We start from the raw sequence: 14,378 nt of genomic DNA on the forward strand, positions 1-14,378 counted from the left end.
TTTTTTGTAAAAAGAAAAGACTAAAGAAAATATATCAAAATGTGACCGGAGCTGTTTGAATGGTTTTAATGTATTTTTTCAAATTTCCCTTAAAGACAGCATGTTAATACCTCTGTGCCTCACTGTTTTCATTTATAAAATAGGTAAGATTAGAATCTACCTATGACACAGTATTAATGAAAATAGAAAAAGTACTTAGAACAGTGTCTTGGCACAGAGCTAATGCTAAGTATTATGTTATGATTAAATTTTAGAGTATTATCTCACATACAAGGGAGTTTAAGTGCCACGGCAGGGTTTTATTTTTTGGAGACAGGTCAGACAATCTGGAGTGCAATGGCATCACCATGACTCACTGCACCCCTGACCTCCCAGGCTCAAGCAATCCTCCCACCTCAGCCTCCCAAGTAGCTGGGATTACAGGCATGTGCCGCCATGCCTAGCTAATTTTTAAAAAAATGTTATGTAGAGACAGGGTCTCGCTATGTTGCCAGGGCTGGTCTCAAACTCCTGGGCTCAAGCTATCCTCCCACTTCAGCCTCCCAAAGTCTTGGCATTACAGGCGTGAGTCACCATGCCTGGCCATAGCAAGGTTTCAGTTAGGTATAGACTGGCAATTTTTCACCCCCGTAGTGTACAGAAATGTTTTATGTAGTATTGGAGATTTAATTTGAGAGGCTTAAGAATTCTGAGAATCTTGAAACTAATAAGCTATTGGAGGCTTCAAGGGCAGCATCACCTGATAAAAAGGGAGCCCCCCCATCCCCCAGCCCAATTATGCCTATAAATCCTCAAATGGAGGGAAATGGTGCTTGATGATTAGCCAGAAAGGGGTAAAAATGCCGGAATACAGACAAAATAAAATCTAGCAGGCTAAGCCCAACCTAACAATCCTAGAACCTGACAATCCTAGAACTCCCAGCTCACTAGCAGGTGACACCTAGATGCTCCCCTCCTTCCCACAGATGATACATTCTAAGACAGAGAGTTGAGGGAAAAGGGTCATCTGGCCTATATGACACCTGCTTCTGCATGGGGACACAACATTCTGGCAGGCATGAATAAAGCTGTATTATGTATTCCTGTCTTCTTTCCTCTTCCCAGTTTTCCTTCTGTCCTTTTTTCTCTTCTTTACTTTCCGATTTTGTCCCCTTGCCATCCTGTGGTTTACTGTCAAAGGAAACTCTTAACACTTTCATCATTTACAAGTGTACTGTGAAATTTCCAGTAGTTCTGAATTATCTACAAGAGATCTCCAACTTTCACACAAAGTCCACTTTATTACACAATACACTGTTAATCCTGAATGGCTTTTTTGAAGCAAAATTCAGGCTTTCACATATCAACTAATAAGCAGGTCAGAACTATCCCATGATGATGTTAGTCAGCATTTCAGTTTTGTACAACAGGGTCTGCAATGTGGGTGATACTTGTGATAAGAAACAAGGATAGGTATTAGACACACTGAGTGGCAAATATTCAGGTAGCTCACGTTATGTTCAATACTAAAGGAAAAGAATAAGAGAATTTTCTGATTCTGAATTGGAATTTAGCATCAAAAGATTCTAGAGATCCAAATGCAAAGGAAATGCAGGCATTCAGAGGAGGACACTGCTTCTTTACATCTCATGAAAAAGCAAGAGAATATAACTGTTACACATTTTTGCTTGACAGATTTAAGGTAAGTTAATAAAAATGAGATCACCACCAAAATCAACATAATTTCCAGATTGATCTACTAAAAACTAAATTCTGGCAGGGCGCAGTGGCTCATGCCTGAAATCCCAGCATTTTGGGAAGCTAAGGTGGGCAGATCACGAGGTCAAGAGATCAAAAACAGCCTGGACAACATGGCAAAACCCCGTCTCTACCAAAAATAAAAAATTAGCTGGGTGTGGCAGCGTGTGCCTGTAGTCCCAGCTCCTCAGTAGGCTGAGGCAGGAGAATCGCTTGAACCTGGGAGGCGGAGGTTGCAGTGAGCCGAGATCACGCCACCGCACTCCAGCCTGGGTGACAGAGACTCCAACTCTAAATAAATAAATAGACACAACTGCTTTTGTCCAAGAGTTTGAGACCAGCCTGGGAAACATAGAAAGACTGTCTCCAGAAAAAAACAAACCAAAACAAAAAATAACCTAAACTTCCCAACTTGAGGACCAGTTCCACTTAACTACTAAAGTTACTTATTCCTGTTTAGCTGGGAGAGGCTACATTTTTAAAAGGCATTGACTGCATTTAATAATTTTTCCTATGATTTTACTAATTTTAAACTATTCCTTGGGTGCTTAAAAAGCATCAGTAACTGTAATTTTAAAAATTATAATTAGACTGGGTGCAGTGGCTCCTACCTGTAACCCCAGCGCTTTGGGATGCCGAGGTGAGAGGATCACTTGTGCCCAGGAGTTGAAGACCAGCCTGGGCAATACAAAGAGATCTCCTCTCTACAGAAAATACAAAAATTAGCCAGGCATGGTAGCATGCATCTGTAGTCCCAGTTACTCAGGAGGCTGAGTAGTGAGGATCACTTGAACCTAGGATGTCAAGGCTGCAGTAAGCCATGATTGTGCCATCACACTCTAGCCTGGGCGACACAGCAAGACCCTGTCTCAAAAAATACATATATATAAAAAACTTTAAAAATCTCTCTAGGAAAAAAATAACTGCCCCTCATGGTATATCAATTTTGATATACTGAAATTCTGTATATTTTTATATACATTTGATGCTGGAATTTTGTATGACTTATTTTCATATATATTTTTAGGAATGCATTATGTGCAACGGTAGAGCACCATTTACTACATCAAGTTTAAACCACATCAGCACAACTCCAGTTTTCCAAAATCTCACAAAATCTCTCACTTGTTCCACTCTCATTCATCTCCTCTCATTTCACATCATTATGGCTTTGACTCTGTTACTTATGTTGTTCCTTGCTTACCTGCCTAGAATTCCCAAACATTCCTTTGCTGATCAGAAGTGAAGATACTCTCATCACACGGCTGTAAGGACACCCTGTTTTCTGATGGACACTAACTGGGTATGGGAGTAGGGAGAGGAAACTCCAGATGTTCAGGTATTTTCAGCAGTTATTTCACATAATTTTTTTTTTTTGTATTAACTATTTCCTAGGGGAAAGTTCTTCCCTTTGAGCTGGTTCAACCATCTTTACTTAAAGTACAGACTATATGAATAACCCACTTGGGCTGTCAGAAGGGTGGAAGAGATTCAACATGGATTATCCCAGCAACTGGTTTTCCATATCGATTATCTCAATCACTCCTGGCCCTCATCAGCCTGGAGAAGACACTGCCCTTTTCCTCTGTTCCAAGCTCCAACACAGGCAGACTCCTCACCATTGCTACCTGGCCCAAGAAAGGATATTGAGGGGTTTACCCGCCTGATTGTTTCCACTGCAATGGAGTCACTGTGTGTTGTTCCAAACTCCTGCTTCCAGGTGTCTCACTTCTGGCATGGAACATTTGTGTAAATGCTTCCACCTTTACAACAGTACATGCTAGGATGTGAAATCTTTAATTCAATCCTGTCACTGTTCCATCTTCCATGAATACTGTCTCTTCTGGGGCACCCACAGCATTTCTTCTCTTATTAGAACAGAGATATTACATATATATTATAATTTCTTCATTTCCTATGTATCTATTTACTTCATCAATACTTATCTTTTTGGCAATCTTTATCAACCATTATGAATAGAACTGTGACAACGAAAATGTTCTTTATCTGCATTACCCAACATGGTAGCTAATAGCCATATGTGGTTAGTGAGCACTTGAAATGTGCCTACTGCTACTGAGAAACTGGATTTTAATTCTTATTTAATTTTGATTAAACAGCACATGTGGCTGGTGGCTGCCTAGGGAACAGTACAGCTCTGTAACTCCACAGTGCACCCTCTCAACCCCTGCATTTCATGTGTCCCTCCCCCATTTCATTCCCATCTCCATTTCATTTCTCTCCCTTCATTATATCTATTTTCACAGTCAACAGACATGTAACTTAGTATATATTTACATACATCCCTGTAATATATGAATTTTGTATACTATATAATATGGTATGATATATAAATTTTATAGTTATTTTAATATAAGGACAGAATATACTGTTTTATGTAATTATCATATTCTAACATATATTCTCTTTTCTATAAATTCCAGGAAAGAAAAGCTACAGACAGACCTGGTGGCACACGCCTGTAATCCCAGCACTTTTGTGAGGCCAGTGCGGGTGGATCGCTTGAGCCCAGGAGTTCAAGACAAGCCTGGGCAACATAGCAAGACCTTGTCTCTACAAAAAAAATAAAAATAAAAAATAAAAGATCAGTCAGGTGTGGTAGTGTGTGCCTGTAGTTCTAGCTTCTTGGGAAGCTGAGGTGGGAGGACTGCTTGAGCCCAGGAGTTGAAGATTTCAGTGAGCTATGATCATGCCACTGCACTCTAGCCTGGGCAACAAACAGAATGAGACCCTATCTCAAAAAAAACAAAACAAAAGTTGAAACTCAGTCTAATACCTTAAAATAGAAGTTAAGGGTAGGACGTAAATGTCTTTTGTTTTTCTCTACAAAAGAGAGTGAAAATCTAAATCAGGCAAGGAAATGGGGCAAAACACCACTTTGATTGAATCCAAGTGTCCTAATTTCATCAATCATATTTGAGAACACTGGCAGGTTGGGGAATGTGGGGAGAAGAAAACACTTTGCACCAACTTGATTTCTGAAACAACTACTTCCAAGAAATCATGAAAAACTGCCAAAACAGTAAACAGCAAATACTTTATTACCTCCAGTTGAAAGGAGATAGACTTCATAAAAAGCAGACAAGTAGGCTTGACTCAGATAAGCCAGAATCTCAAAAAAATGATTGAACATATTGTTTAAAAGAACTTGGGAACCCAGTTGCAATCACTGAGATACTAAGACTTAACTAGCAAAACACACACTTCCTCTTTGGGAGGACCACTGAGCTGCAGATATAAAAATACTACAGACATCTGAAAACTCAAGAGTATCCCCATAAAACTACCTGATTTCACTGGTTAAATGCTAGAGATATGCGAGCTAGAAAATCTCCAGGTTTTGTTGTTGTTGTTGTTGTTGGGGGCTAAAACCTCTGAGGTACTTACTGCATGTGTGGCAGTTTAAAGCACCTAACTCACTTAAATCCCATAATAACCAGATAAAGTCGGTACAATTATTATCCCTATTTTACAGACAAGGAAACAGAGGCCAAATGTGTTGTCGAATGTCACTGAGACAGTAAGTGGTGAAGCAGAACTGAAACTTAGGCAATCCTGCTCGAGTCCCCACTCTTCACCACAAAGCTAATCTGCCCCTCCAAATGTTTACTAATTTAAGACCAAAGTCAACCAGGAAAAGTTAATAACCACTGGCCTCTTTTCTGGCCTTGTATCTTCAACATGTAAAAATATTTTTATTTTTTTCTGTAATTAAAATACATCCTTAAGAAATCAGCAGAAGAAACAAAGCCAAGAGAGCCAAAATAAGAAATCACAAAAGTCAAGTTTTTAAAAAACTTAACAAGCTAAAACACTGGTTCAGCAAGATAAAAAAGACACATATATTTTAAAAACTACATAAGAATCTGATGAATATCTCCAAGATTAACAATGGCAGATGTTAAAAAAGAGAGGTTTGAGATAGTCCCAAAATTAACACAAGCAAAAAATGCCAATGCCACACTGCCAAAAATGTGCACCTTCCACAAGCAAAAAAGCTCAGAGTCTGTAAGTAAAATAATAGCTTATATGCAGCAAAAATAAATGTCATAAACTACTTATGCCACAGTAAAGATTTTGTAAGAGTCCACCCTTGTCTACAATTTCACCTTCCATGATTTCAGTTACCTAAGGTCAGTCTTGGTCCAAAAATATCATATGAAAAGTTCTAGAAATAAACAGTTCCTAAGTTTTAAATTGCATGCTGTTCTGAGTAGCATAATTATATTTTACATAATTACATCTTTTTGTCCATTCCACCCAGGACAAAAATCATCCCTTAATCCAGCGTTCTGTGTACGTTACTGCCCCCATACAATGTGACTGTATAGAAACAACAGTACAGTCATACACTGCATTACATTTTGGCCAACAATGAACTGCATATACAACAGTGGTCCCATAAGGCTATAATGGACCTGCAAAATTCCTATCACCTAGTGACCATTCCTATCGCCTAGTGTAGCCATCCTAGCATCATAACACAATGCATTGCTCATGTGTTTGTGGTGACAGCCATGCTACCAGTTGTATAAAAGTACAGTACAATTATGTACAGTATACATTTGATAATGAAAATAAATGACTTTGTTATCGGTTTATGTATTTACTACACTTTTTATTGTTAGATTATATTCTATTAAAAAAAAGTTAACTGTAAAATGGCCTCGGGTCCTTCAAGAGGTATACCAGAAGGCATTATCAGATACACAAATACTTACCACTGTATTACAACTGCCTACAGTATTCACTACAGTAACATGCTATATAGGTTTGTAGCCTAGAAGCAACAGGCTATACCATAAAGCCTCAGTGGGTAGTAGGTACATCGTCTAGGTTTGTGTAAGTGCATGCTACAATGTTCACACAATGACAAAACGCCTAACTATGCATTTCTCAGAATGTATCCCATCGGTAAGTGACACATGACTATATACAGTGTATAAGGTTCAGTATCATCACAAGTTTCAGGCATTCACTATGGGTCTTGGAACACAGGACCTACAGATAAGCAGGGGACTACTGCATTTACTGAAGTTTGTTTAAATAGTCTCTATTCAAATAATAATTAAAAATGTAAAAATTCATTAATGTTTATTAGTAGGCTAATTAAACAGTATTTTGCATTTACATTAAATAGGTCGGAACATTCCTACAGACTCTGCCAAGCTCTGGAGGTGTGAATATTTTAGTCATTACTCCACATCATTTTAACAAGGACAGCTGGTGACTGCTGTGGTTTCCAGAGGTACAGGGAGGATTCAGGGAGTACAATACCGGAATAATTGGATGGCAGGGCTGGTGTGCTGGCAAAAATAGAGGCAAGGTCCCAGTCAGATCTGGGCTGACTCAGCAAACTCTGGCACTAACATCTACGACTCCTGATTCCTTCTTAACTTGACTTGAGTTGTAGATCTGTGAACTAGCCAAGTAAACACAATGATAAATCCCTTTCTTCAACAGAGACCACAAAAATCTGACAAAACAATCTACGCTCCCAACATTAGACAAGCAGAGTTCTCATGCAGTAAGGAAGCATTAGTATAACAAAAAATAGCAACAACAACAAAACCATAGGAAATACTGAAGGAAAATGAGAAAAGTGAGGCAAAACAAAAGATGAGCAGCATGAAAAGTCAGAACATTCAATATACCTATAATAAGATTTAAGAAAAAAACTATAAACTGAGAAGCAAAAATAAAAGACAACTTGGGTCTTCCTAAGGGCACATCAACTATCAAGCAAAATTAATGAAAGACCAATATCCGAGATATGTGCTAGTCAGTGTAGGATAAAGGAAAAAAATACAGTATCTAGGCCGAAAGACAAAAAGATATTCAGTCAAGCTATTGTCCACAGGTAAACAGGAAGGACAGCCACTCTCAGACATGCAAAGACCTGGGCCATTTTTGTTGCTCTTCATGACGTCTTTATTTTTATCCCTTATTTTAAAATTTTAAAATGTAATTTCTCTTTTCTTTTTTCTGGAGTATCTTTTCAAGTAAAAAAAAAAGTTTTTTTACATTTCTGACACATGAATCAAGTAAAATTTTAAGTGAGAAATAATGCAGGAATAATGATAATGAAACAGTAAAACGTTTCAAAAATAAAATTTCTTAAACACCAACAAAATGATCTATCTAGAATCCTATAAACAAAATAAGTCCATAAAAAACCATAAGGAAGGAGTCTGAGAGAAACTGATAATGGGCTATTGTTTCAAGTCATACATTTTCAGTATTTGTGGTTTTTATTATCTTCCTGTGATTTCTGGTACTCCACATTTTCTCCAAAGTGAGAGTATATAAATATACATACACCTACATACACATACATATATAAAAGAATATATGTATTTGGACAAATATTTTTTGCTAATTTCTTTAAAAAGCTTACAAATTTCTATTACTGCCAGCATGTGTCATAAATATTTAAACAAATAAAAAAGCTTATAAATTTCTAGCAACTGTCCAGAAGATAGAACAGACTACTCTCAAAACAGTATGTTCCCTTTACACCAGAAACTTCCAAGCAGAAGCTGGCTAAACTATCTCATCTTTCAGGAAAGATTCTAGAATCACATCCAGTACAAACTCAGTTGGATGGTCTCCAAATTCTTTCTAGTTCCTGGCTATAACAAATATCATCAACCTAAAATGATACCATCACTTACGACAGAAAAACAACCTGATTTTAAACTAGGAAAAGGACTTGAACAGACATTTCTCCAAAGCTAAACAGTCCATGAGCATATGAAAAAGATGTTCAATGTCATCAATTATTAGGGAAATGCAAATCAAAACCACAATGAGATACTACCTAATACACATTAGGATAGCTACTATCAACAAAAACAGAAAACAGCAAGTGCTGGTGAGGATGTGGAGAAAATGGAACCCTTGTGCACCGTTGGTGGGAATGCAAAATGTTGTAGCACTATGGAAACCAGTATGTCAGTTCTCAAGGAAATTTGAAAATAGAATTAATGTATAATCTAGCAATTCAACTTCTCAGTATATGCCCCCAAGTTGAAAGCAGGGTCTCAAAGACATATATATATATTATATATATATATTTTTTGAGACAGAGTCTCACTCTGTCACCCAGGCTAGAGTGCACTGGCGTGATCTCGGCTCACTGCAACCTCCACCTCCTGGGTTCAAGTGATTCTCCTGCCTCAGCCTCTCAAATAGCTGGGACTACAGGCGCCAGCCACCACGCCCAGCTAATTTTTGTATTTTTAGTAGAAGCAGGGTTTCACCATGTTGGCCAGGCTGGTCTCAAACTCCTGACATAAAATAATCCACCCACAAAGTACTGGGATTACAGGCATGAGCCACCATGCCCAGCCTCAAAGATATTATTTGCACACCAACATTCATAGCAGCATTATTCACAATAGCCAAGAGGTGGAAGCAACCCAAGTATACATCCATGGTCAAATGAAAACATGCAGCGTATACATTCAACGGATTATCATTCGGCCTTAAAAAGGAAGGAAATTCTGACGTGTACTACAAATTGGATGAACCTAGAGGGCATTATGCTAAGGAAATAAGCCAGTCACAAAAAGAGAATACTGTATGCTTTCCCTTATATAAGGTATCTAGAGTAGTCAAATTCATAGAGACTGAAAGAAAAATTGGTGGCTGGGTGCAGGGGGAAATGAGAAATTGTTGTTGAATGGGTAGGTACAGTGTTTCAGTTCTGCAATACGAAGAGTTCTAGAAATAAGGTGCAAAATCATGTGAATATAATTTACACTAGTGACCTATATACACTTAAAAAAGCTTAATATGGTAAATTTTACGTGTATTTTACCTGAAGTTTTTTAAAACAGTAAAACAAAACTATACCATCCCTTTGACTGAATCCAGAATTTGGTCTAGTAGTTACTTTTTTTTTTTTTTTTGAGACGGAGTCTCGCTCTGTTGCCCAGGTTGGAGTGCAGTGGCCAGATCTCAGCTCACTACAAGCTCCGCCTCCCGGGTTTACGCCATTCTCCTGCCTCAGCCTCCCGAGTAGCTGGGACTACAGGCGCCCGCCACCTCGCCCGGCTGGTTTTTTGTGCTTTTTAGTAGAGACGGGGTTTCACCGGGTTAGCCAGGATGGTCTCGATCTCCTGACCTTGTGCTTCGCCCGTCTCGGCCTCCCAAAGTGCTGGGATTACAGGCTTGAGCCACCGCGCCCGGCCTCTAGTAGTTACTTTAAATCACTACATACATTTAAGTGATCTGTTAAAAGGCAAAGAGAAAAAAACTATGTAAAATAAATGCTTCTGATACTTATTACCAAACTGTCCTCCACAGAGTGGACCGAATGAATTTACATCAACAATGTGTTAAGAGTTCCCATTTCCACAACCCCATGTCATTACAAAGAATATCACTTTTTTTCTTTTTTGTTTTGAAACGGAGTTCCGCTCGTTGCCCAGGCTGGAGTGCAATGGCGAAATCTTGGCTCACTGCAACCTCCGCCTCCTGAGTTCAAGCCATTCTCCTGCCTCAGCCTCCCGAGAAGCTGGGATTACAGGCATGCGCCACCATGCCCAGCTAATTTTTTATTTTTAGTAGAGATGGAGTTTCTCCATGTTAGTCAGGCTGGTCTCGAACTCCTGACCTCAGGTGATCTGCCCGCCTCGGCTTCGCAAAGTGCTGGGATTACAGGCGTGAGCCATCGTGCCCAGGCTGTTTTCTTAAACTGTCACTAATTCAAGCATGAAAACCGTATCTCCTTATTGCTTTTTCTTTTTCTTTTCTTTCACTTCTAGGAATTTATGAGAAGACTATCACGGATAAGCCAAAACTTAGCTGAAGGGTGATTCCGAGCAATGTTTTCAGTATCAAACTGGAAGTAACATAAATGCCAAAAGGTGATTGAAAGCAACGTTCTTCAAGAGCAAGGAACTGGAAGAAATATAAACACTAAATAGTTAGCTGGCTAAACAACTACTACTTTTTTTTTTTTTTTTTTTTTTGAGACAGAGTCTCGCTCTGTCACCCAGGCTGGAGTGCAGTGGCCGGATCTCAGCTCACTGCAAGCTCCGCCTCCCGGGTTTACGCCATTCTCCTGCCTCAGCCTCCCGAGTAGCTGGGACTACAGGCGCCCACCACCATGCCTGGCTAGCTTTTTGTATTTTTAGTAGAGATGGGGTTTCACCGTGTTAGCCAGAATACTACTTCTATAGAACAATATAATTTAGCTATTAAATGAAATTTATAATCAGAAAATGTTTATAGTAAATGTGCAAAAAGACACTATATAAAATGGCATGTACAGTCTGATTCTATCCTTCTAAATCTCGCCAAAGGTTATATAATGGCTGATAAAAATTTTAGATGGTATCTGCATGTGCCTATCAATGATTTTTCAACTATGATAAGCATGTACTACTTTTGCAGTTAAAAAAAAAAACAAAAAAAAACACTGTCAGATGTGGTGGCTCATGCCTGTAATCCCAGCAATTTGGGAGGCGAAGGCAGGTGGATCACCTGAGCTCAGCAGTACGAGACCAGCCTGGGCAACACGGTGAAACACTGTCTCTACAAAAAGCACATAAATTAGTCGGGCGTTGTGGCATTCGCCTGTAGTCCCAGCTACTCGGGAGGCTGATCCCCTGAGGCCTGTGAGGTCAAGGGTGCAGTGAATCATGATTGTGCCACTGTGCTCCAACCTAGGTAACAGAGTGAGACCTTGTCTCAAAACACACACACACACTTCACTGCTACCACCCACTGTAGTTCAGGCTTTTACTGCTCAGAACATAAATTTTTGTAATTAAGTTGCATCTGGTCTCCCTACTGCAAATCTCTCTCCAATCCAATCCACTCAGCAACTTTAACCATTTTCAGACACTGCCAACACCACCACTCCTTTCTTCCCTTTGGCCTGTTATCAATCTCTACTGGGCCTGACATTCAAGTGCCCTCCACAATGTGGCTCCAAACTACTTTTCAGTCTCATCTAACTTCTAAGAACTGATACAGTAACAACAAAATGTAGTCTTTGTTACCAGTTTATTAAGGACTTCCTTTGTCTCAAGAAAATGTAACTGCCCATATGCATCCTTTTAACCATCAGAGTTCCATGAACGCCTCTCTTGACAGTTATTAGTATTAGTATTACATTTCCATTCCACGAATGAGTGAACAGGCACAAAGGGCAATAGACTGTAAATTCCTCTCTGTTACAGACTTTGATGTAAAAGAACGAACACTGGCTTAAGGACTCTGGTTTCATCTGTAGCTCCAGTTCTTCCACTAGATGGCACTTTTACTCTGGCACTTTTACTCTTTACAAATTCAGTACTTACACAATGCTATGGATTACTACCGTTCATTTTTTATTCATGTTATTCTCACATATTGTTAGTGTTATTCTCCTACAGAAGGGAAAAAAACACAAGCTGGTAAAATAATTCTACAATTTAAAAATGATCATTTACTCCTTTGTTCAAAATGCTCAGCTGCAGCTCTACAAACTGCATGCCTTGAACACACAGCCCACTTAAGACTTTTTAAGTATTGGACTCTACTAAAATGATTTAACCAATTATGTTGGATATAAATTTTATTCAAAATCCTCAAGGGTCTTTCAATCATTTTTATTTATTAAATTCTTTCCTGATTTAGTTGCAAATAAGTTATCAATTTAAAATATATACCTCTTGCAGGTTACATTTCTAATGGCATTCATTTACTTAACACAAACACCTGAGTGCCCACCAGGCGACAGAAACTACTCTAAGCATGGAGGGTATGGCAATAAACATGAAAAACAAAACAAGGTTCTTCATCTCATGAAACTAACATCCTAGTGGCAAGTGCACATGAAAACTAAGTATATAAAGTATTAATAGAAATAAATAATATGGAAGAAAAACAAAAACCAAAATGACAATGTAATACAGTTGGGAAGAGGGCGCCAGAGGAATGGGTAGGTGGGACCAAAAGAAAAAGATGTAGGACTCTCTGAAGACCTGACATAGGAATATAAACCTGAGTGGAAAAGGAGCCAGCTAAGGAAAGAGCAGGAGGCAAGGGCATTCCAGTCTCTCTCTGTTAACAATCAGCAAAGCAAAAACTCCGATTTTAGAACATGCCTGATATGCCTGAAAAACAAAATGCACGCCAAGGAGATGATACAAGATGAGGTTAAATGGTGTCTGATATGAGTTCAAAATAAGATCCAAAAGTGTATTGGGGGACCATTGATGAGTTTTTAAAGAGGGGTGTGATGGGATCTTATTTCTTAAAAGATCCATATGGTTGCAATGATGTAGGAAGTTGTGAGAGGGAGCAGGAAGATCATCTTTTAAGCTAGGTAATACATGACAACCACTTAGACAGGGGTCACTTGGCAGCAGTTATGAAACACACATATTACAGTTCTACTTAATTAAGACATAAAAAGTCTTCCATTTATATGATAGAGCAAACTCATGTTTATCTGCTCCCTCCCAATAAGTCACTAAAATAATAAAGCAATTTACACAGGCAGAAATCCATAAGGACAGAGGAAAGTGGACCACAGCACACAGACGCCAAGAACCTGCTGGAAGGCCGGGTGTGGTGGCTCACGCCTGTAATCTCAGCACTCTGGGAGGCTGAGGTGGGCGGATAACTGAGGTCAGGAGTTTTGAGACAAGCCTGGCCAACACGGCGAAACCCTGTCTCTGCTAAAAACACAAAACTTAGACAGCCGTGATGGCATGCACCCGTAATCCCAGCTACTCAGGAGGCTGAGGCAGGAGAATCGCTTGAACCCAGGAGGCAGAGGTTGCAGTGAGCTGAGATCATGCTACTACACTCCAGCCTAGGTGACAGAGAGAGACTCCATCTGAAAGAAGGAAAGGGAAAGGGAAAGGAAGAACGAACCTGTTGGAAGATGAGGACAACTGCAACAGGAAATAATGACCAAAAGTAATGCAATTCATCCCAAGGAATTGTGGATACGTTCCAGACTTTGAAGTACCAGCCTCCTTAATATGTAACGATGAGTCTTAAGGTTGACAATAAGGATCAACTAACACTCTTTACACAAATCTGGTAAAACCCTTATCCCACAGAACTAAAAGATGGTAGAGAGAAACTCAGCAAAACAGTGTGTGCATTTAGGGACCCAAATCACAGTGCTAAGAGGTAAAGCACTGTTCTAAAACAGATGTCCTATGTTATCTAACCAGTAAATCTGAGGTGTTTCCCTCTGGAGAAAATGAATGGCCTTGGACAGAAGACATAAAGATAATATTCAGAAATCATCAAAGTCGGCAATAAGACTGGTAACAAGGATCAAGTCTTTAACATGAATCAGCGATTTCATCTTTAGAAATTTATCAGAAGAATTAACAGTATCAATATATACGGGTGAAAAGTTAACTAAAGAGATGTTCCCTGAAATTCTGTTAAGAATATAAAAGCAATAAAAATAGGCAGTCTGAGCAACATAGCAAAACCTTCTCTCTGCAAAAAATAAAATAAAAAATTGGTCAGGCGTGGTGATGTACACTTGTAGTCCTAGCTACTTGGGAGGCTGAGGCAGGAGTGTGAGGTTACAGTGAGCTGATCTTGCCACTGTACTCCAGTGTGGATGACAAAGTGAGATCTTGTCTATTAAAAAA

General features: G+C 39.1%; 1 protein-coding gene across 5 annotated transcripts in view; it reads right to left on the reverse strand.

Annotated features, from left to right (window-relative positions):
- The window catches only part of RPRD1A (regulation of nuclear pre-mRNA domain containing 1A), a 73,706-nt gene that overhangs the window by 15,713 nt on the left and 43,615 nt on the right, over nucleotides 1-14,378 (reverse strand). The window contains exon 7 of one of the 5 annotated variants that reach the window (XM_021930087.1): nucleotides 11,240-12,140. The exons of the other annotated variants lie outside the window; for them this stretch is intronic. Within the exon in view, the coding sequence (XP_021785779.1) occupies nucleotides 12,117-12,140 (24 nt within the window). The 3' untranslated portion in view covers nucleotides 11,240-12,116. Of the gene's footprint in view, nucleotides 1-11,239; nucleotides 12,141-14,378 lie in introns of those variants that run through there. 5 annotated transcript variants of the gene reach the window in all.

Source organism: Papio anubis, chromosome 19 (assembly GCF_008728515.1).
Source record: "Papio anubis isolate 15944 chromosome 19, Panubis1.0, whole genome shotgun sequence".
In the NCBI taxonomy this organism is placed as follows: domain Eukaryota; kingdom Metazoa; phylum Chordata; class Mammalia; order Primates; family Cercopithecidae; genus Papio; species Papio anubis.